The sequence below is a fragment of the Bombus pyrosoma genome, linkage group LG11 (assembly GCF_014825855.1).
Source record: "Bombus pyrosoma isolate SC7728 linkage group LG11, ASM1482585v1, whole genome shotgun sequence".
NCBI lineage: Eukaryota > Metazoa > Arthropoda > Insecta > Hymenoptera > Apidae > Bombus > Bombus pyrosoma.
Genome location: NC_057780.1, coordinates 14,662,731 through 14,682,846, shown reverse-complemented (window position 1 = coordinate 14,682,846; position 20,116 = coordinate 14,662,731). Strand labels below are relative to the sequence as shown.

The 20,116-nt window shown below is 26.7% G+C and overlaps 4 protein-coding genes and 2 long non-coding RNA genes across 13 annotated transcripts; 4 read left to right on the top strand and 2 right to left on the bottom strand.

Moving 5' to 3' along the window:
• The first annotated feature begins 304 nt into the window (after nucleotides 1–304).
• LOC122572946 (monocyte to macrophage differentiation factor 2) lies at nucleotides 305–8,855 on the top strand. Of its 5 annotated transcripts, XM_043738712.1 has the most exons (6): nucleotides 305–486; nucleotides 557–667; nucleotides 1,178–1,372; nucleotides 7,905–8,150; nucleotides 8,232–8,484; nucleotides 8,584–8,855. In XM_043738712.1, the coding sequence occupies exons 3-6, from the start codon at nucleotides 1,335–1,337 to the stop codon at nucleotides 8,836–8,838; spliced, it is 792 nt and encodes a 263-aa protein (XP_043594647.1). In that variant the 5' UTR covers nucleotides 305–486; nucleotides 557–667; nucleotides 1,178–1,334; the 3' UTR covers nucleotides 8,839–8,855. The 5 variants fall into 5 exon arrangements, with proteins under 5 accessions (XP_043594647.1, XP_043594645.1, XP_043594646.1 ...); XM_043738710.1 differs by having other exon boundaries at nucleotides 305–667; XM_043738711.1 differs by having other exon boundaries at nucleotides 305–667; nucleotides 1,175–1,372.
• On the bottom strand, nucleotides 2,149–12,329 carry LOC122572950. The gene is made up of 6 exons (XR_006318614.1): nucleotides 11,888–12,329; nucleotides 9,319–11,812; nucleotides 8,570–8,808; nucleotides 7,903–8,135; nucleotides 4,419–5,086; nucleotides 2,149–2,266 (listed from the first exon to the last, which is right to left on the bottom strand). It is a non-coding gene; the product is annotated as an uncharacterized LOC122572950 (long non-coding RNA).
• Nucleotides 11,728–13,389, top strand: LOC122572949 (transmembrane protein 186-like). Of its 2 annotated transcripts, XM_043738721.1 has the most exons (3): nucleotides 11,728–11,875; nucleotides 12,924–13,004; nucleotides 13,079–13,389. In XM_043738721.1, the coding sequence occupies exons 1-3, from the start codon at nucleotides 11,728–11,730 to the stop codon at nucleotides 13,387–13,389; spliced, it is 540 nt and encodes a 179-aa protein (XP_043594656.1). The 2 variants fall into 2 exon arrangements, with proteins under 2 accessions (XP_043594656.1, XP_043594655.1); XM_043738720.1 differs by lacking the exon at nucleotides 11,728–11,875 and having other exon boundaries at nucleotides 12,522–13,004.
• Nucleotides 13,390–13,428: 39 nt separating this feature from the next.
• On the bottom strand, nucleotides 13,429–14,895 carry LOC122572948 (28S ribosomal protein S7, mitochondrial). The gene is made up of 5 exons (XM_043738719.1): nucleotides 14,714–14,895; nucleotides 14,271–14,456; nucleotides 13,937–14,168; nucleotides 13,713–13,850; nucleotides 13,429–13,549 (listed from the first exon to the last, which is right to left on the bottom strand). Exons 1-5 carry the CDS (start codon nucleotides 14,758–14,760, stop codon nucleotides 13,469–13,471), a joined length of 684 nt encoding a protein of 227 aa, XP_043594654.1. The 5' UTR covers nucleotides 14,761–14,895; the 3' UTR covers nucleotides 13,429–13,468.
• On the top strand, nucleotides 14,465–15,909 carry LOC122572951. Of its 2 annotated transcripts, XR_006318616.1 has the most exons (3): nucleotides 14,465–14,666; nucleotides 14,756–15,213; nucleotides 15,617–15,909. It is a non-coding gene; the product is annotated as an uncharacterized LOC122572951 (long non-coding RNA). The 2 variants fall into 2 exon arrangements; XR_006318615.1 differs by having other exon boundaries at nucleotides 14,756–15,909.
• Nucleotides 15,910–16,809: 900 nt separating this feature from the next.
• Nucleotides 16,810–19,586, top strand: LOC122572945 (dual specificity mitogen-activated protein kinase kinase 4). Of its 2 annotated transcripts, XM_043738707.1 has the most exons (10): nucleotides 16,810–16,996; nucleotides 17,074–17,333; nucleotides 17,495–17,566; nucleotides 17,739–17,853; nucleotides 17,948–18,037; nucleotides 18,115–18,292; nucleotides 18,377–18,496; nucleotides 18,565–18,864; nucleotides 18,941–19,167; nucleotides 19,256–19,586. In XM_043738707.1, the coding sequence occupies exons 2-10, from the start codon at nucleotides 17,291–17,293 to the stop codon at nucleotides 19,419–19,421; spliced, it is 1,311 nt and encodes a 436-aa protein (XP_043594642.1). In that variant the 5' UTR covers nucleotides 16,810–16,996; nucleotides 17,074–17,290; the 3' UTR covers nucleotides 19,422–19,586. The 2 variants fall into 2 exon arrangements, with proteins under 2 accessions (XP_043594642.1, XP_043594641.1); XM_043738706.1 differs by having other exon boundaries at nucleotides 16,810–17,333.
• The last annotated feature ends 530 nt before the right edge of the window (nucleotides 19,587–20,116 follow it).

Below are 20,116 nucleotides of genomic sequence, written 5' to 3'. Positions count from 1 at the left end.
CTACTGTACTGTAAAGATTATCTGCTAATCTACTATTTTTCCATTATCATATTACTATCTGTTAATAATTTTATAAATTATCATATACGCATAAAAATGTACGAGTATTTTATTTTATGAACAAGGTAATATGAATATAAATTTACTATTTAATAAGAATATTGAACGTAGATAAGGATTGAAAAATAATGCGATCTAGTGTAACTCGATAGTTATATTTAGGTACATACTTTTTATAAATATCTATATACATATATACATACTTACTTCTTACTCTTACTTCTGCTTCTATCCTATCGCCTTCATTGGCCTTCATATTGGTTAGTCGCAGTGGTTAAAGAACGTTTGGTTCAGTATTCAGTAGTGCTGCGACAACGATAGCGGTAGTGTTAATGATGAATGAATAAATCATTTAATATAAGAGACATATTAGTTCTGTCAATATTTAATATTTTATGTGTATAATTTAAAAATATGAAGCATGAGGTAAAAAAGAAATAAGTATCGCGTAAATTAATAATTTACGTTAATCATTAAACTGATTTGTTGCATTGAGGTTTCATGTACTTAAAATTGCTGAATTCCTGGGAAATATGGATATGTTTGGTCTTCATCAATTCGTTGCAGCACCAATAAAAAATCTTTTTCGATTTCAACGCATTAAAGAGTAAGATATAACAACACAACTAATATTAATTAACAAATGTTAACTGTTTCCACATTTAGTATCTTGTTAACTTGCTTAATTTTTGCAAGTAGTGAAACAATGGCTGTTTAAATTCATGTTTAACATTATAAGAAAAATATTTGATCATATTTCATTTTTGCATGATATCCTGTTTACATCTTTAATGGCAAATTTTAGCTTTTATCCTTATTTATAAAGTATTCTAAAAAATAATACTTTATATTTTTAATGTAGCATGTTATCGTATATTGTATTTCCTTTGTATATCTGTATGAAACCATAGAAGTTTATTTTCTTATATAATATAACTGGTTTTAATAATACTTTTACATAAGAAATTTAAGATTTTACGTAACTGTTGTATAATGAAAAAGTATTCTATTTAATAAATTTAAAAATAAGAAATGATTTTCCTGCATTTTTATATACATTCTTTACAAATAAATTTCCTCCATTATATTTTTTAATTCTCATCCTGTTTGCTAGTAGAATTAAAACTTTGCATGCATTGGAAATTTTAATTGGGCCTATTTAAATGAAATGCATTGCTATTCTGCTTATAAGTGGACAAAGAAGTAATTTCATCAAGTAATGTTATCTATAGAAGATCCAATTTGTATGGATACTGAACTATTAAATCTTTACAATGTTTTGGAATATATGGAACGTGTATTATCATCAAATGTAGGTTGACAAGTAGGTATTATATATATTTGTGTATTAACATTTATATAAACTTTAGTACACATTTCCCAATTTTTAAAATAATACGGATTTTTTTGTTTTATTTATTATTTATATGTATTTATAAAATCCTATGTTTATTATGTCACTGTTATATGTTACTTACACATATTAATATCAAACAAGTCTTATGCTACTATTGACAAAAATATATTGTATAACAAACAAAAAAATATTAATTTTATACTTTTGACTGCTCTATTTAAAGAACTCAAGGAGATTTTTGATTTATTATGAAAACAAATATTTCATTTTCATACTAAGTTGTTAGTAAGTTTTTATGTTACATTGTTATAAATGAATAAAGAATTAAGTATAACATTAAAATAAACATCCTGTATATTTCTTATAAGAGGAATACTGATTTATTATCATTATTTGTTTTTCAATACTTTCTAGATTTACATTATATGTTTTATATTCCTTAAAAAATACAGAGCAAGAATTGTGATTTGTCCATTGGAACAATGTATACATATATATGTATGTTCTTATTTTAATTTTTTTATGGTAGATTTATATGATTTAATTGTCTTTTTTGTAATATAATTTTTAATCGTCTTCCATACGTCTTCAGTTTAGAATTTCCTTTCACATTTTTTAAACATTTCTTTTTCCATATTTTATATTCTAACTGTATATTGTATCTATAGTTTATTTGTATATATGTATATATAGCATTTTTTCTTTCAGCTTTATTAGTAATTCAGCAGTTACTAATAAAAATCCTAATTTGGATAGTAACTTTTTAAAAGAATCAATCTCATATTTACTAAAGTCACTCATATTTTATTGCAGAATATGAAATAACTGCAATTCTCAATATTTCTTTATCTGAAAACATTCTTTCTTATAACCATGAAAAATGTCAAAATTATCAATCATTTTTATTTAGAATAACAATGAGTTTGCAAGTAAATGAGTAGCATTCTAAATTTTTTATCAAGATTAAAAAAAAGGATTAATAATAATGAGTTTATACTTATTTTTCTATAAAATTATGATTTAAGTAAACGCTTTTTTCGAGAAAATCAAAATTAATCATTTGTATAAAATGATTAAATTTCATAAGAAGGAAAATAAAAATTTTTTCTGTAAGCTAGGTAAACCTTTTTTTTATTATAGCGTTAATTTATAATTTCTTGTATCCAAAAGATGAAAATATATATGATATTAGTTAAAATCGTTAAAACAGATGGATGTATCGTCTGTCTAACGAGATGAGACAGCAAACAGAAAGTGATTGCTGCGGCTGCGTCTATTGGCTGTCGATTAATGACGTTCATATTTTTAATTAATAGCTCAATTTATATTAAAATATCTAAATAAACAAAATTAATTGTACGCAATAATATAATAAATAATGAACGATAATGTAAAAAATAATGAACAATTAGAAGAAATGATTATTATATCAAATAAATTTTTTCTTATAAAATATTTCAATTTCTGCAGTTAATTAATGGATAATTGTAAATCATAGAAATAACGCGCGAATATGAACTTTATTCGACGATTTCGTAACACGATACTATGATACACACAAAAAGCATTGCACAATTTATATAATAGCATGTATATAAATTTTTGTATTTGAATACCTATATATAATATGGATTATATATATATTATAAATATTCTGTGCATTTTCTCTTTTTTTGTAGTTACATTAGAAAATATTAGCATTTAAAGTTAAGAATTAAAAAATTAATGTGAATAATTTACAAGTAAATAGAAATATTGTATATAGCATTTTTTACCTAAGAGAAGCATACTAATGCTTACGTTATAAGCAAAATCGGCAACATATACGAGCAATGTAATTATATCTGATAAATAGACATTTTTCAAGTATATACGTTTCTACTTAATTTTCTTAATTTTTATACAGTACAATTCTTTTATTTGTGATAATAGAAAAATGGTAAACTATAAATCAAATCATTCGAATAATTTCAAATTAAATTAATGTTATAACAAATTTTCAAAGCTGCTTTTCATGAAAACAAAGTTCTATTTAATAATTATATTTATTTTTTACTTACGTTTTCATTAAAAAGTAATATTTTTTAGTGAAAAAATATTTGTTTCTTGTATTAATTAACGGGTCAGTCTGTATATTTCTTTACACTATGACAAAATAAATAACTGTGTACTATTTTAAGTTTTAAATTTTGGAATAACTTTGTGGAAGTATTGATACAAAACTGTAAATATTATTTAAATAATATTTTTTCTACATATGTATTATCTTGTCTGCTCTTGATATTTCTTACTCTTATCCCCGACGTATGTAAACAGTATGTGATGAGTGAGCCAAGAATGCGAGCTATACAACCAGCAATTCTCGGAACAATATCTCAATACTAACTAACGTAATTTTCCAAATTCTACGGGAGTTTAGTGCATGTTACTATAATTTTCATTTATTATCAGTGTAATATTAATGTCGCACGGTTAATTTCCTTTATTATTTCTTAATTTACTATAATTCATGCAATGAAATATTGAGTACGAATAAGCAGTAAAATTTCATAAAATTCAAATTATAATTATAATTTTCCAAAATAAAAGCAGTTGAAAGTTAAAAAAAATGTGTATGTATATCAGATTACTGAGAGTTCGATGAACGTATAACCGTCTGTACCGTTTAATATTAATCATCGTTCATTGAACACATTGAGATTATATACTAGGAACATGTATATATTAATTTATTATATAGTGTGCTCCGATGTATATGAGAAATACAGCAGAGATAAATTCAGGACATAAAAATGTTAAAAAAGATTCGTATAAACATGCCTAATATGGCCTTGATTTCGACTTAATAGTAATACATTAAAACATTGTTTAACGTATTTTCGCATAAAATGATGCTTGACTTAGATAAAATTACAAAAATATAAACAGGCACATTATAAGTAGTTGAAAAATAAAATAGTAAAAATGTTAATTGAAACAATATGTGAATATTATACATTACATATTTTTTTTTCTTGTTGAAGGTTACGTAAAGGTCAACATATTCCACATCGTTGAATTTTTTTGGGGAGTTATAAGTGTTATAATGAAAATATGTAGTTTCATTTAAAAATACTTCGATGACTTTAAAATCTCGAAAGAGTGGCCTTGAAGAAATTATTTGCCTATCACCACATTTGTCCCTTCGAACCGAATATTCTCTTCCTCTGATATTTTTTCCTATCATAAAAAATAACCGAAATATTTAAGATGGTCAAGTTAGGTGAAATACTCTGTAGAAGATTCTTTATTAAACGAAAATTCCCCTATTTAAATTTCCTCTTCCTTGTATCCTAGCACGTCTTTTATTTTTCGAACTATGTAATTACTCCCCAATCATCATAGGTCTAATAATTAAACCAAGTGACGTTATGCACGCAAAGGAAAAGTGTGTCGTCAAATGCTAAATGTTTGAAATTATGGCTAGGCTGACGATGACATAGAGTTAACCGTTTTGCAGGTAATCCACATGTTTTAAGTTTAAGGGAAAGCCGTTCTCACCAAAACTTTTTTTATAGATCAGTTGATCAACAATTTGACAATTTGACCGTTAGGTGGGCATCATAAACTTTGGCCGTTTCAATGCATTTTGCTCTTGACCACGCATATACAGGATATTTCACCAACTATCTGAAATATTTTCAAATATTATTTCAAACAATAAACGAAAATATTATTTCTGAAAATTGTAAGCTTTAAAAAGAAATGCACAATATGATAACAATAATTTCTTTACAAGTAGAGATATCAAAAAGATTAGGAAGACAGCAATGCTGTTTTTTTCAAATGGAATATTCAATTTCTCATGTTTAAATTCGATAAAATAATGAGTTCTTAACATAGAAGTACTAAGGTATAGTTGTCCTAAAATTTACCGTACTCGGGATACTTGATGTCATTTGGTTTTTCTATTGTGTAATCATGAAGTCAACCAAATTAAATCTCATGCCATTTCTTTTATTTATTTTAATGAAATAATAAGAATGTAAATACAGTAGTAATATGATAATTGAACTCGATACAAAAATTAAATACAGTGAAATAATAACCTGATCATATCTTGATCAGTTTCTCTTAAACAACTGACCAAATTTACCACTGAAACGTAGCACCGTTAAAGAATACAAAAAAAACGAGTTATATCAATTTACTAATTACCATGAGACAACCAATAACTGTGTCATTATAGAACAATAAAATTTATGTATTTAAAAATTTTTCACTTTTTCAAAAGTTTCACTTGAACCAATCCTAAAAAGTGGTAATAAATTTTAACAAATTAATCTATTCATCAAAACCGAGATTTTATAAATTCTGTGAATGAAATTTAGCAGAATTTATAGTTGATATAAAATGCTAGTTTACACGTGGGATGTTTTTCCATGTTGATAATTACAAAGAATGCTAGAGCTAGAACAGCGGTTCTTAACCTTTTGTTTACCACGGACTTATTTTACATAATTTTTCGTTGCCGTGGATCTCCAAGACTTACTTCAAAATTTAAATAAGTTCATTCAAGACCTAATGTGTCAAATATATATGTAGTTATTATATTCATCAACTGCTCATCAACAACCTTCACATTTGAAGAAAAAAGATTCATTATAAATATAATACATATACCAAATATTTTTTATTCAAATAATACATTAATAATCATAGAGTAAGAACCGTTAAGGTAGAGTATCTCAGTTCTTTTTTTAATTTGTACTTTGCAATTTGTCCAGCTGAACATTCGGTAAATTTTTCTAGCTTTATTGCTAATTAACATGTGGATGGCTACCCCCAGCGGGATACCATCTTCAAGTGAAAGTATCTCAATATCTCAGACAGGCGTCGCACTTACATTGGAACTCGCTTAGCCCACGATACAGTAAAGGGGAAGACTTCATTCATGGTACCTTTCCTCAAGCAACGCAATGTCGCATTTTATACCATAAATAACATTATTTAGAACATTACAGCCAAAGATCAGAATTGTTGAACGTTATTCAAGTTATTATTAAAGTTACTTCAGAAAATATGGTTATGGAAAATGCGTTTAAAATTTTCCTCATCCTCATACTATCAGTTACTTGTGATTCATAATACATACGAATGTTCTTTCGAAAATAAAACATTTTTCATTCATAATTTTGATTTTTTTTTTAATACTTTTATTTTTCCTATGGATATTTAAATTTTCTACATTATTTTTAATTCAATTGTGGAATATTGATAATACATTTAAAGGCATATATTATTCTTAATAATGATTTATATATATATATAAATGATCCTTTATTTATAATATGATCCTTTTATTTATTTCATATTCGTGATAATGTATCAGTTGATATGAATTGACTCTATTTTCTAGAAATTTCATATCTCTTTTATAATGTATGTTTACTTTTTATACAATTGCAAAGAATATGAAACACAATTCAAAAATTTAATATTTCATAATCGTATGAAAAGTAATTATTATGTAAAGTAAATTACTATATAGTTTTCTTTTAGATATGCTTACACTTTTGTAAAGTATTTTAACCTTTTTTAATCTGTATGTACTTGAACATTGCATGCTGTTAAATCAATGTAACTTTGGCAAAAATTGCAGCTAATGCGATAATGTGATTTGCACAACTTCATCAATTAGCTGAACATTATAAGATTCAGAAGTTTTGAGAATCATGAAGAATTTTCTAAAAAGACCTTGAAAGACAATTTAACCTCCGAATAAATACTTGTTTACGGATATTCTATTGCTTCAAGCCAATGAAGAAATATAAGGTATAATGCAAATTAGAAGCTTTTCTTGAAAAGATAGACACATGTTTAGTTTAAGCGATATAAGATTTGGTTATTATATAGTACGATTTTTCTCAAAATCTCTTTTTCCGCATTATTTTGTAGGATTTATTTTTAAAGCTGCAATGGTAGCATAGCCCCTTAATACAGCCCTTTTATATATATATATATATGTATTATAATTATACTAACATATATATCAATATAATTGTATAAAAATATTATAATAATTATACACTGTGGTTCTAAATTTATGTTACAAATGAAAATATGGTTTAAAATAAGACGAAATCGAAAATAACAGAAGTACATTGGGGGTCTTATTTTCGAGAAAATTGTGAAAATTTAATGTCCTTGAAAAACATATACTAAATTCTGAATTTTAAAATTCAGAAAATTTCTTTTACTATAAGTTTAATAACTGTAATTTTAATAACACACTGTGTATGAACAACTTTTTATTTTTCGGAATAAAATATTTATACTACTTTGTACATTTCTTTCCTTGTATATTATATATATTAAACATATATTAAACATTTTACGATGTTAGATATATAATATACGATATACAATACTTTAATATTTAGTAAATAAAAATAAATATATTAAAAAGAAATAAATTTTACTAAAACAATGTATTAAATTCTTACAGAATAAAATGGATGAATCCTCCAGCATGTAGTAACGAAGCATATATACCTACTTCTGTAGAACACATGGCAAATGTAGCTACTCATGGGATTTGGGTTGTACCATCAGTTATAGGTAGCTTGGAATTGGTTCGCCGCTCTATGACATGGACCCAATTGGTATCAGCTTATGTATATGGCACATCCTTGATTCTTATTTTTACGGTCTCAACATTTTTCCATAGTGTACATTACTGCAATAATAACAGGTACTTACTATTACATATTTTAACTTAGTTTAGTTTATCCATCATTTTGTGTTAATGAAATAACAAATAATTATATTACAGACACCTTAAAGAAACACTTCATCGTTGTGATCGTGCCATGATTTACATTTTTATTGCTGCTAGTTATTTTCCTTGGTTAAATGTAGATCACTTCCCAAATGATGAATTATTATTTACAATGCGTTATGCTGTTTGGATTATGGCAATATTGGGTATACTGTATCAACAAATCTTCCATGAACAATATAAAATGTTAGAAACAATTTTTTATTTAATTATAGGAATTGGTCCTAGTTATGCAATTATTAATGCGGTAAGTATATAATTATACATTGAAAATAAGACTATGACTAAGAATGTTAGATAATAATGATCGTACATTATTTAAAAATTCATACCTTAATACTTACAGTATCATCAATATAACATTACTGAATTAAAATTGGGAGGACTGTTTTATATTTTTGGTATTGCGTTTTTTAAATCTGATGGAAGAATACCATGTGCACATGCAATTTGGCACCTTTTTGTTGCTGTAGCAGCTGGTTTTCATTATTATGCCATACTAAATCATGTCTTTCCTGCAGTCTGTCTTTCAGATAATTTTATGACAGCAGATGTATCATCATTACCAAAACTGTTAAAATCTCATATTGAAGAGTTATAAAATCGAATTTTTTATTACATTAATTTTGTATCACATCAAAATTTTACAAATGAGAATTTTTAATATAAAATTGATAAAGTAAGTATTATTTTTTTTTAATCTTCAAATATTAATTTACAATTATGAGACTAAAACTATTAAAAGAGAGATATCTCTATTATTTAAATTTTTTGAGAAATAGAAATTATCTAATATGGAGAATGTACTAATTTTAAAAAGTAATTATATTAACCCTGCGGAGGTCGCGGTCGTAAAAATTCTTTCAGAGGTCGCGGTGTATTTGATAGATACAGTAACTTAAAATCTATATTACAGTGCTTATTTTTGCGAAAAGGCTGTATAAATATATGAAAAGTCTTTAATTATACTAAAATTAATACAAAGCATAATATATAGATATATTTACAGTATATATAAACTATATTTAAATATAAAGAATGAACAATTATAAATTTAGAAATATTTAAAATTAAATCTTACCTGTACCTGTCAGATCAACCACGATCTTCGGAGGGTTAAGTACCTGAAATATACATATAAAAATTATATTCTTAAATTGTGGATATTTGTCAAAATATAACTAAAAAAAGTAGCAGTAAAGAAAATATTCAGCTATCATAAAATTGTTATTTGTAAAATATGAATTTCTACGAATTTGTATTAGAAAAGTAACTTATACACGCTTTAATAATAGTTTTAAATTTAAATATAATAAAATGGAGTATTACATAATAAAACTACGTTCATCCGAATATTATGGGAAATAGTAATAACATAATTCAGATAATTGGTTTATTGAGTTGATAGAAGTTTGATTCTCTATTGCACTTATTCAAATAACTGAATTTTAGCTCATTCCTTTGTCTCTTTTTTTTCATATCTTTTTACGTTTTGGGATTTTGTGCGTTTCAATCTGTTTAAGTTATTAGGACATGGTGATGATATTTACTATATTTACATCATTCCATATTCATATTCATACACCTATTATAGCATTACTAGGAGTTAGGTTATCTTCTGTACGAAAAAAGTTGTCAAACGAGTGTTGAATTTATGTCCATGAGAACACAATTTGATATTTTTATTTTCTTGCAGATGGACACATAGAGAACATATGTATGAAGGTTAATTACGTTTTTTTACGTCTGTTTTTTTCTCTAATAAGTATATTTTCAGTCGTTTGAGGATATTACATATTTTACCAAGATTTAGTATTATTCTTTTTCTTTCCAAGATATATTGCCAAGATATAGATACATTAAATTTTTTTTCAATAATTTGAACCAATTTTGAGCTTCATTGTTATATAGTATCGTCTCAGTAATGTGTTCATATTCCTTCACTGGGACATATGAAATATGTTCTGAATACGACAAATAGATAATAAATAATTGTAGATCAGCTACAAGTTTAAATATCTGAAACTGAGTATTAACTTGTATCTGTAAACAAAGTGTGATAAATGAAGATAAACAAAGCTATACTTTATATATGTACTTTCTATATAATAATTTGATTTTATATAAAAAGTATAATAGCGAGCCCAAATTTGTATAATAAGTCAACACGTTAGATAAATTAGAGACTGACAAAATTTGTTCAGATAAATGGAATCCTATTGTAATAGTAAATGATGCCTAACATTTTAGTATAAATTATTTACTTCCTGTATAGCATATATTTGTATAGCAATTATTTTTTAATAATTTTAGATAGTTCTTTTTATAGTGTACAACCTTTTATAAAAATCAGCTTTTATTATTGGTTATAAAACAAATATTTAATTCATATGACATTCATCTAATGAGAAATAAATAATCAAAATTGTCCGTTTATTAACTTTCTGTATTTACAAGAATATTGTGCCAAAAATTATATCAAAATTGTATTGATATACATACAAATTATATAGTTTGTATAACATAAAATAGTAGAATCTATATATAGAACTTATTATTTTACACAACATATAACATAAGAAAATATCTGATATCTTATATTCTGTTGTAGTGTGTTTAAGTATTTTTAGCTATTTTTCTTATAACTTATGATTATGAAAGTGTAATGGTAATATAATTGTTGTTTCTTTTCTGATGATTATTTTATTAAGGAATGCAATTGTGATGTACGTTACTAATACCATAAATTTATAAAATAATTGATGTAGTTTTATCATTAAACAAATGTTGGATTCATTGCTTTATTATTTATTTGTATCTATATGTATATAATATGTTAGAGGCAGCGTATCTTCCTGCCAACATAATGGCAGAAAGTCCGTCGCTATTTAGCCTTACGATAATTTATGATTGAATTGTTGGCTCAGCAAGGACCTGCTTGCTAGTACTGGCTGCGTCTTTGAGTGAATGTTTGCAAAGCTGATAGCCGCTGAGCTATAGGGTATCGATAGCATGACTGTTTAGAGGATGTGTGGAAGTATTAACAAAATTAATTTCTAACATATATGTAAATAATATCATGTTCAAAATATCATTCATGATTGAAACATTTCAATGTTATTAAAATTTGTATTAAAAAGGTAAAATTATAGTATAGTTTTAGAGTTTACAGGGGTTTTTAGTAATGAAAAAAATATTTATATTATATAACATTTATGAGATATTAATTAGATATAAAATAATAATCATAATAATCATATTAGAGACAAAGTTTGATTTCTATTATCATTATCGCCGCTTTTTCCTTCTAACTCTATGCTGTTCGGTCCAAGTATACGACCGCATTAAGGAAAGAGAGAAAAACAGAGACAACCAAATCCGGGTTATTTTTATAGAGTGGCGTTACACAACGAATCCTCAATTCTCAATTGAAGTACCTTGCCACTAAGAGCCTTACGACCTTACAGTCCACTACAGGATTTTATTTAACATGTTGAAAGAGATGAACAAGAGAGTATCACTGAAGTGTGTTAGAAAGACGGCTTGCCTCGAACAACAGTTAGACATCTCTGAATCTAAGTATAAAAATCTTTACAATTTTGTGCACTCTAGTGAACAGAGCGGTTTGCGCTTTACAGGTATCAACTTACACATCTTTTCCTTAAAACCGCAACCGTTTTGTATGGACTTTCCAAGATTTTGGAGAATTTCGCTCGCGTTTTAACTTCAAACAATCCGAAAAACTACCCCAACGTTTAAATAAAGAAATACGCAACAAGAAAATTAACTTGGATAATAATTTATATTTAAAACTGAATTATAATAGATTGAATACTTTAACAAAGATTTGAGCTCTCATAAAATTTACTTAGACTCTTAGAGCGTGAAGGTTCTAACGATCCTAGTTTCTTGGCCGCAGAGCCTATTATTTGCTTGGATTTTACATGACAATCTACGAGTTATTCATTACCCAATAACACAAAATGTTATTAACTGATACTAATGAACATTACTTTCATTGGAGCTTATAATATTACAAAACAAATCATTTATGCTTTGACAACTTATTTTTCCATTGTAACAAAAGGTAAATACGAAATTTGAGAGTGATCACCGATATTACTGATTAATAATTTTAACATTTAATTAATAAATTTATCAAATAAACTTTTGTTCGTTGTCTTGTCTACACTGTTGTACAGTTAAATTCGCCGCGCTAGAATTTACCTTGCTATAGTATAAAATATTCACGCTAGAGGGAGCCACAAGCTCCTATACTATACCAATTCACACAGCCGTAACGCAAGAAATTTGTAGTGCTTGAAGAATTTCTTATATTTATGTGTTTAATGTAAGAGAAAATAGATAATCCAGAGATATATGTTAAGTGAATGAACAGTGCATTATATACAGATTCATTGAATTAGTTCATTGTTGTACATAAAAATTTATACTTCCCTATGAATATACTTACAGTCCATTTTTCCAAGCAACTAAGATGGTTCTCTTATAATAGCATTAATGATATAATTAGACGATATAATCATGCATCAAATAAAAAGTATAGTACATCATCAACAATCAAATCAGAAAAATTTCCGGATTATAATATAATTTATATGTTTCCTCATGCCATATATCCTTATATTTTCAATAAACTGAAGCGAAATTACACAATTTCTGCAGGTGCTCTTGTACCAGTGACTGTATCTTTACAAATGTTAGATTTCATGTCAACCGTGGAAAATTTAAGTTTTACAGCTTGCAGTAAGTTGAAATAACATCTAATATTTTTATATTGAATTTAAACCTTTATTAATACAATTCACTGTGTATTTTAGATTGTTTGTTAGTTCTTATGTTACATACTATTGGTCATACATGTAATAATTTAGTTGGAACAATATATATAAAAGATAAAGATGATTTAGAAAATCAAAATGTTATAATATCATATATAAATTATTGGGGTAAAAGAATAGATTTAAGGACAACTGTCGATGATATTATTCCTTTCACAGAAAATTACATGAATACTTCTAATTCGTTATATAAAATCTTAAGCATGAAGTCTTGTAAACAAAAATTGAAAGTGTATACAAAATATGGAAAAATCACAGAAGAAGCTAGTTTTTCTAATATTTTTGGATAATCTTCAACAATATTTATTCCCTTGATTAAATAAATATTATTACTGCAAATAAAAAGCAAATTTATTTTTATCCTTTTTTCTACAACCACCGATAATGTGCATAAGCTCGATTTGCTTCACATTGCTTATGTAAATCATGTTTCTTTTTAATAACTCGTCCCTGCAAAATATACATTTTAATTAAATACAATTATAAAAAAAAGATAATTAAACATAATTTCACACTCAAAAAAAGGAATTCATTTATATAAGAAAAATAATTCTCTGTCATATTATATACTATTTAACACACATAACAAATTAAAAAATTACTATAAATATACTTTATTGTTCGCAGCATCAATAATCTCTTTTGCCAATATATCAGGTAATTTTTCGGCATTCCCCTTGTCTTGTGCACTTCTAATTAGCCAATTCATAGATAAAAATTGAGCTCTATTTTCATTCATCGGTACAGGAACCTACATATATTAATTTCTTATATTACAAATTTCAAATACCTATTTATTAAATTATTTATTTAATAAAAATTACATTTGTATGGTACCTGATAAGTTATTCCACCTCTTAATATTTTCTGTAGCTCTAAAATAGGTGTACAATTTTCTACAGCTTGATAGAAAATTATTTTTGGATCCAATATGATATTTTCTCTATGTTCAAGTGGGCTATTGTAATATTCGTTCAATTTTATTATCTTAATATTTTCAAAAGTTTCATCTAATAATCTCCTGGCCAACTTTTTTTTACCTTTTCTCATAATATAATTCGTGAATTTTCTGATATGTATAGAATACAAATAATACATATAAAATATAGGCAATCAATTATTTAAACTTAGAAAAACATTTTCTATTTAAATTAAAAATTTAATTATTTACCTAACCAGTTTATCATGAAAATCAGAACATGTTTCAGAAGTATAAGCTGGTTTTATTAGTACATGATCTAATTTTTTATCTTCTGTTTCTTTCAATATTGCTTCTTGCTCATCTTTCTTATAAATTGGTCTTACATAATTTGGAGGAAACACACTATAAAATTGGACACCATTTTCTAAATTGTGCCTGTAAAAAAAAATATTTTTATACTATTATATATTAATTATTTACTTACTGCAAGTATTTACTACAAAGCTTTAGAAGTTCAACATCATGTAACATGATGATAATATGTGAAGTTTTAATAAATCTGTTAAAATTAAGTATTATCGATGAAGGTTATGTGATCAATTTCTATTCGTTACAAAATAAAATAACATGAATTAATATATAATGGTATGTATACAGTATTGAAATTTGTCATGTTATACCTTAAGTATTACCTTAAACTAAATAGTATTAATGAATTAAATGTTCTTCCACAGAGCATCTTTATATATTTGTTTTGATACTTCTACATAGCATTGCGCGCAGCGCTTAGACAAAGAATAAGCGTGAATATACGTGTCAATGATGAGGACGATATGTTACATATACTATATAGTTATATTCACACAAACATTTGGGAAATGTAATTTCATTATATAGTGACATTTTCTCAATTCAATAATTTTTATTATTAATAATGTCAGGTTAAACTTTACTTTAGGGGTTCAAAAATTATTGACTTTTTTATTTACAATCTCATAGTTTTTGACGTGTAGAATCTGAAAATGCAAATTTTAAGGTGCGGAATCCACTGGTTCAAAAGTTAGGACTATGTAAAATTGAGCACTTTTAGGATATTTTATACTTTATTTTGACGGTATATTGGCTTCTACCCATACTACGTCCAATGAATGAACCGCACAGATGATATCTAGTTGGTCCGCACAAATGAGCAGTACGTATAGTATAAATAGTATTAATAATTAAAAAAAAAAAAAAATTAAACAAAACAATTTACTTTCCTATATTCGCGTCAAATATAAAAGTACTAAATATATGTGTACATATTTGATTTGAAAATTTTAAGTAAGTTTGTTAACCTTTTTTGTTGAAAATAATTATACGTATTTAATATCTTTTTGTATCAAATGAAATACTGTATATTATGTACTTTAAATAAATGGTGGAGTAGTTTAGTCATTGAGTAAGTTCAGTGGTTTAATCTATATTCTTTATCTTCAATACTTTTACCGAAGAATGGCGTTACATACAAAATCCTAACTTCTCGATCGGTCTTCTATACTAGCCAATTTGTAAAGCACAATTCCTGACATTAAAAGTTTTATTTCCTCCAACAGAGTTTCCAGATCTGTATATATGACCGTGGACTGTAGGTTTTCGGATCGTTTTAACTAGCAATGTCATCAAATCAATGTTATGACGGCGTTGTCGCAAAATTTCGCATAGGCGATGGACAAATTCATCGTCATAGAAGTGACTTCTCCTCCACATCCAGTTCTTAGTTGGCCGGCAATTCGATTCTATTTTTTGTGTACATGTACCATCAGTAGCTGTAGTTAAATTCGCAAAAAATTAATTTGTATTAATGTAACGTAACAGAAAATAAATATTACCCCAAATTAAACTCAAATTCAGCTACATACAAATTCCATGTTTTACTTGACTGTTTTATGTACGTATTGCTCTGTAACCAGTCAGGATAAGTCATACCAAGCCGAGAAACTAAACATATGCAAAATACATACAGTTATACACATTTGATTGACTTATCCCGCCAAAATGATCGCTATCCGCATGCAGTCAGTGGCTCTACAGACTCCATTCATTGGACAGATCATGAATAGTAGCTAATATGGCGTTAAGTAATATTCAAATACCATAAAAATGCTCAATTTTACCAGAGAGAATTTCGTCTCTGCTTTCTTGTCTTAGAACTTTAGTATCTTAAAACTTGCATTTTCGAATTGTATACATTGAAAACTGCAAAATTGTATACATTGCAAATAAAGAAGCCAATGATTTTTATACCCCTAAAGTAAAGTTCAGCCATCTTTTTTCTTAATATCATACGTGACCATTGCTAATTTACCTATGTAAAAAAAGTTATTAAATTTTTACGTTTATCTACAATAAATTATTGTAAAGTTGGATAGAAATATACTTATTATTTGTAAGCTTACGATATTCTACGGTAGTAGCTTAACAATATATTGATGATGGGCTGTGTTGTATAACAAGCTGGGTATTTTAGAGAAGAATTTAATTATAACAGCGTGCTGTAGGGAAAATTAAAAACGAATGTAGTAACATACAGCAATAAATTGAACTTTTAAATTCTACTTATCATTTTAGTTTTTATCATTTTAATATCAGTCTCGAATTAAGAGAAAAGGTAACGAAACAAATGTGGTAATATCAGAGAATTCGCAAATATTTTTAATCCATAAGATATCATTTTAGAAAGAAGTAATTTTCTTGATAAAGTTGCTAGTAGCGCCTACAATGATTGAGGCATAGAACTATAATAGTTCATGAATTCCTTCATAGAGTCTCCAGACTTCCAAAAACATGTATATAAAATGAAAATAAATGAACAAGTAGAAGCAATTCGATACACGAATTTTTTACCAAATTATTGAAGTTCTGATAGGGTATGGATTGATATAAACTTATCATCATTTTTCTTTTTCACTTACTCCCACATATTACATTGTATGGTACGTATGCCACCGTTGTTTCGATCATCAAATAAGTGATTGTGATAAGCTTATGGCAAAGTATACTTCTGTGATAGAGAGAAAGTCAAATTGCAATTGAAATTAAGTATTTCTGAAAAAGAAAAAGTAGGATTTTGTATACATTGTTCGCAAAAGAACGAAATTGCACAAATGGTGCACTCGCTGCGGAATATATATGCTAGATTGTTAAAATCTTGCGGGAAGGTCTCCTAAAAGGAGAGCCTTTAATAAGAAATTATTCTTTTGGTAGTCAGCTATTAAAAATATCAAATAATGACGGAGAATCGGGGGAATTTTTCAACTCCAACGAATCAAAGTAAGTTGTAATGTTAGGAAGTTAGTGATAAGTATACAAAAGATTTTATTTACATAACCTAAACGTTAACTGCATCATGGAAAATAACAATTTTGTTACGAGTATACATACACATACAAATATATATTAAATTATTCATGTTTGATATTATTAATATTTAGGTTCTAGCAGACCATTTAATTTTCAACATTTGGATTTTGGATCTATTAATGATGTTCAAAATGAAATGTCAGGTAAAGCATGTATACCTGTATTTTTTATACATGTTGTAATATTGTAATATAATATTGAACGCACTTGCAAACGCACATGCACGTGTATGTGCACCATGTATGCACTCATATTTATATGAACACATATACATTTCATTGTAATCTAATAACATCTATATTCATTTTATAACAGAAAAAAGAAGACAATTTAAACTTAATTTTCAAACACAAGGAAGTAATATATCACTTAATAATTCGACAAACTCTTCTATTTCTAATTCAACTGGAAGTGCAGCTTGTTTACCAATGTAAGTTATGTGATAAATAATATGATAATATTTAATAAATTGCAGTTTTTAATCATTTCTTTAATATAGCTATTTTTTTGTTTAATCCTCATAGATCTTCTCGTCCAAATTTACCTTTATCTTTGCCTAAACTACCAGTGAGACCTTGTACTGCAGTTCCACAAGAACTGCCTGATAAAGCAAGGTATGTATATTTATTAAATATACAAATATTTAATGTTGTTAAAATGCATGTTAATAAATTAAATAATTATATTGTAGGGATAAATTACGAATGTGTCAATCAATGCAAAGTACTGGAAAATTGCAGCTATCACCAAATGTAGTATATGATTTTACAAGTGAAGATCTTCAAGATCTAGGAGAAATAGGACGAGGAGGATTTGGTACTGTAAATAAAATGATCCATAGGATAAGTGATACTGTTATGGCTGTGAAGGTATATATAATTTAATCTTAGTATTAAAATAACTTTATTATTAAAAACAGCTTACAGAGTGCATGATGTTATGTTCAATTATAGAGAATTCGTTCCACAGTGGATGAAAGGGAGCAAAAACAATTATTAATGGATTTAGAGGTTGTAATGAAGTCTAATGAATGTCCATGCATTGTGCAATTTTATGGAGCTCTATTCAAAGAGGTAAGTTTGTGATAGGCTTTTTAATATTAACTTTTCATAACTAACAATAAATATCATGTCTTGACTAGGGTGACTGTTGGATTTGTATGGAACTCATGGATACTTCATTAGATATATTTTATAAGTTTATTCATGAGGTATTAAAGGAAAGAATACCAGAACGTATTTTAGGAAAAATTACTGTTGCCACAGTAAAGGCGTTGAATTACCTCAAGGAAAAACTAAGAATAATTCATAGAGATGTAAAACCTAGTAATATTCTGTTAGATCGACATGGTAATATCAAACTTTGCGATTTTGGTATATCAGGACAGTTGGTAGATTCTATTGCACGAACTCGAGATGCTGGATGTAGACCATATATGGCTGTATGTATAATAATAAATGAGAAGTTATGAGAGTGAGTAATAATTAGAAGTATTTGAATTTATTATATTTTTTTAGCCAGAGAGGATAGATCCTCAACGTGCAAAGGGTTACGATGTTAGAAGTGATGTGTGGTCATTAGGTATTACATTAATGGAAATTGCGACTGGTTATTTTCCATATCCAAAGTGGAATTCAGTTTTTGAACAACTTTATCAAGTAGTTCAGGGTGATCCACCACGCTTATCTCCTAATGAAAATGGAAATCATTTTACTATGGATTTTGTGAATTTTGTGAATACATGGTACATTGTTTTTGCACTATTAGGCATTGCAGAAATTTTGTTTTTGCATTAATGAATAATGATTTTTTTTTCTGTGGTACTATTTCAGTTTAATTAAGGAAGAGACACAACGGCCGAAATACAACAAATTACTAGAACATCCTTTCATCAGAAAAGCAGAAGAAGATACTGTTGATGTTTCAGCTTATATAAGTGGCGTTCTTGATAACATGGTTCTCAGGGGATTGACACCTTTTACCACTAATCGGCATTAAGTCGGAAGTATAAGATAATATTTGTACCTTAATTTCTATAAGTTTTCAAATCTTAAATTTGATTATTGTAAATGAGTAGGTTATTTGCACTCCGATTTAGTGTAGGTAGTAAAATTAATCAACGTCGATCATTGTCAATAATAAATCATTTTGTGTAGAATCATATTATTGTGTCACGAAGTTCTTATATGCATAGTGATTAGAAGTGTTCTAATAACAAGTTGATATTTACTAAATAGTGTATAGAAGACAAATTCTAAATCAGCTTTCTCATTGAAACTACGATATGATTTCAATGAAGCACACTTGTAAAATTATAAAAAAAACATCTTTTTATCAATTGCAATTATTTAAATGACGACTTGTAATGATGATGAAGTTAAATTTTTTCAATAATTAAATACTTCAATGATGTGTAATGATATTATACGTAATATGTTAAAGTAAATGCTATGTTTTAATTTTTTGTAACTTCATGATATAATAACTCTTCAGTCAATCCATTCAAATTAGTACAGGAAGAAGACAAAAGAATATACATAATTATTCTTGTTGGAATAAGTAAAAAAGAAAGTGTTAAGAGTTTAGTATATTGTTTTGATGTATCTTTTAATCACGGGATAATAAGAAAGACTTCTATTCACACATACTGTTGCAATATGAACCATATTTAACTTTTTTTATTCCTTTTTTCT

What these genes read in the sequence shown, in the direction of transcription:
- LOC122572948 (XM_043738719.1), bottom strand. Translation starts at nt 14,760, where the DNA reads ATGCTCTGTGGAAGAACATTTAATTCATTAATACTATTTAGTTTAAG. An exon ending in GAGGTGGAATAACTTATCAG is followed by an intron (nt 13,851 to 13,936) that starts GTACCATACAAA and finishes TAATATATGTAG; the next exon opens with GTTCCTGTACCGATGAATGA. An exon ending in TTGATGCTGCGAACAATAAA is followed by an intron (nt 13,550 to 13,712) that starts GTATATTTATAG and finishes TATATTTTGCAG; the next exon opens with GGACGAGTTATTAAAAAGAA.
- LOC122572945 (XM_043738707.1), top strand. Translation starts at nt 17,291, where the DNA reads ATGACGGAGAATCGGGGGAATTTTTCAACTCCAACGAATCAAA. An exon ending in GAACTGCCTGATAAAGCAAG is followed by an intron (nt 18,038 to 18,114) that starts GTATGTATATTT and finishes ATTATATTGTAG; the next exon opens with GGATAAATTACGAATGTGTC. An exon ending in GTGAATTTTGTGAATACATG is followed by an intron (nt 19,168 to 19,255) that starts GTACATTGTTTT and finishes GTACTATTTCAG; the next exon opens with TTTAATTAAGGAAGAGACAC.
- LOC122572949 (XM_043738720.1), top strand. Translation starts at nt 12,698, where the DNA reads ATGAATATACTTACAGTCCATTTTTCCAAGCAACTAAGATGGTTCTCT. An exon ending in TTTAAGTTTTACAGCTTGCA is followed by an intron (nt 13,005 to 13,078) that starts GTAAGTTGAAAT and finishes TGTGTATTTTAG; the next exon opens with ATTGTTTGTTAGTTCTTATG.
- LOC122572946 (XM_043738709.1), top strand. An exon ending in CGATTTCAACGCATTAAAGA is followed by an intron (nt 668 to 7,904) that starts GTAAGATATAAC and finishes AAATTCTTACAG; the next exon opens with AATAAAATGGATGAATCCTC. An exon ending in CATTACTGCAATAATAACAG is followed by an intron (nt 8,151 to 8,231) that starts GTACTTACTATT and finishes ATTATATTACAG; the next exon opens with ACACCTTAAAGAAACACTTC.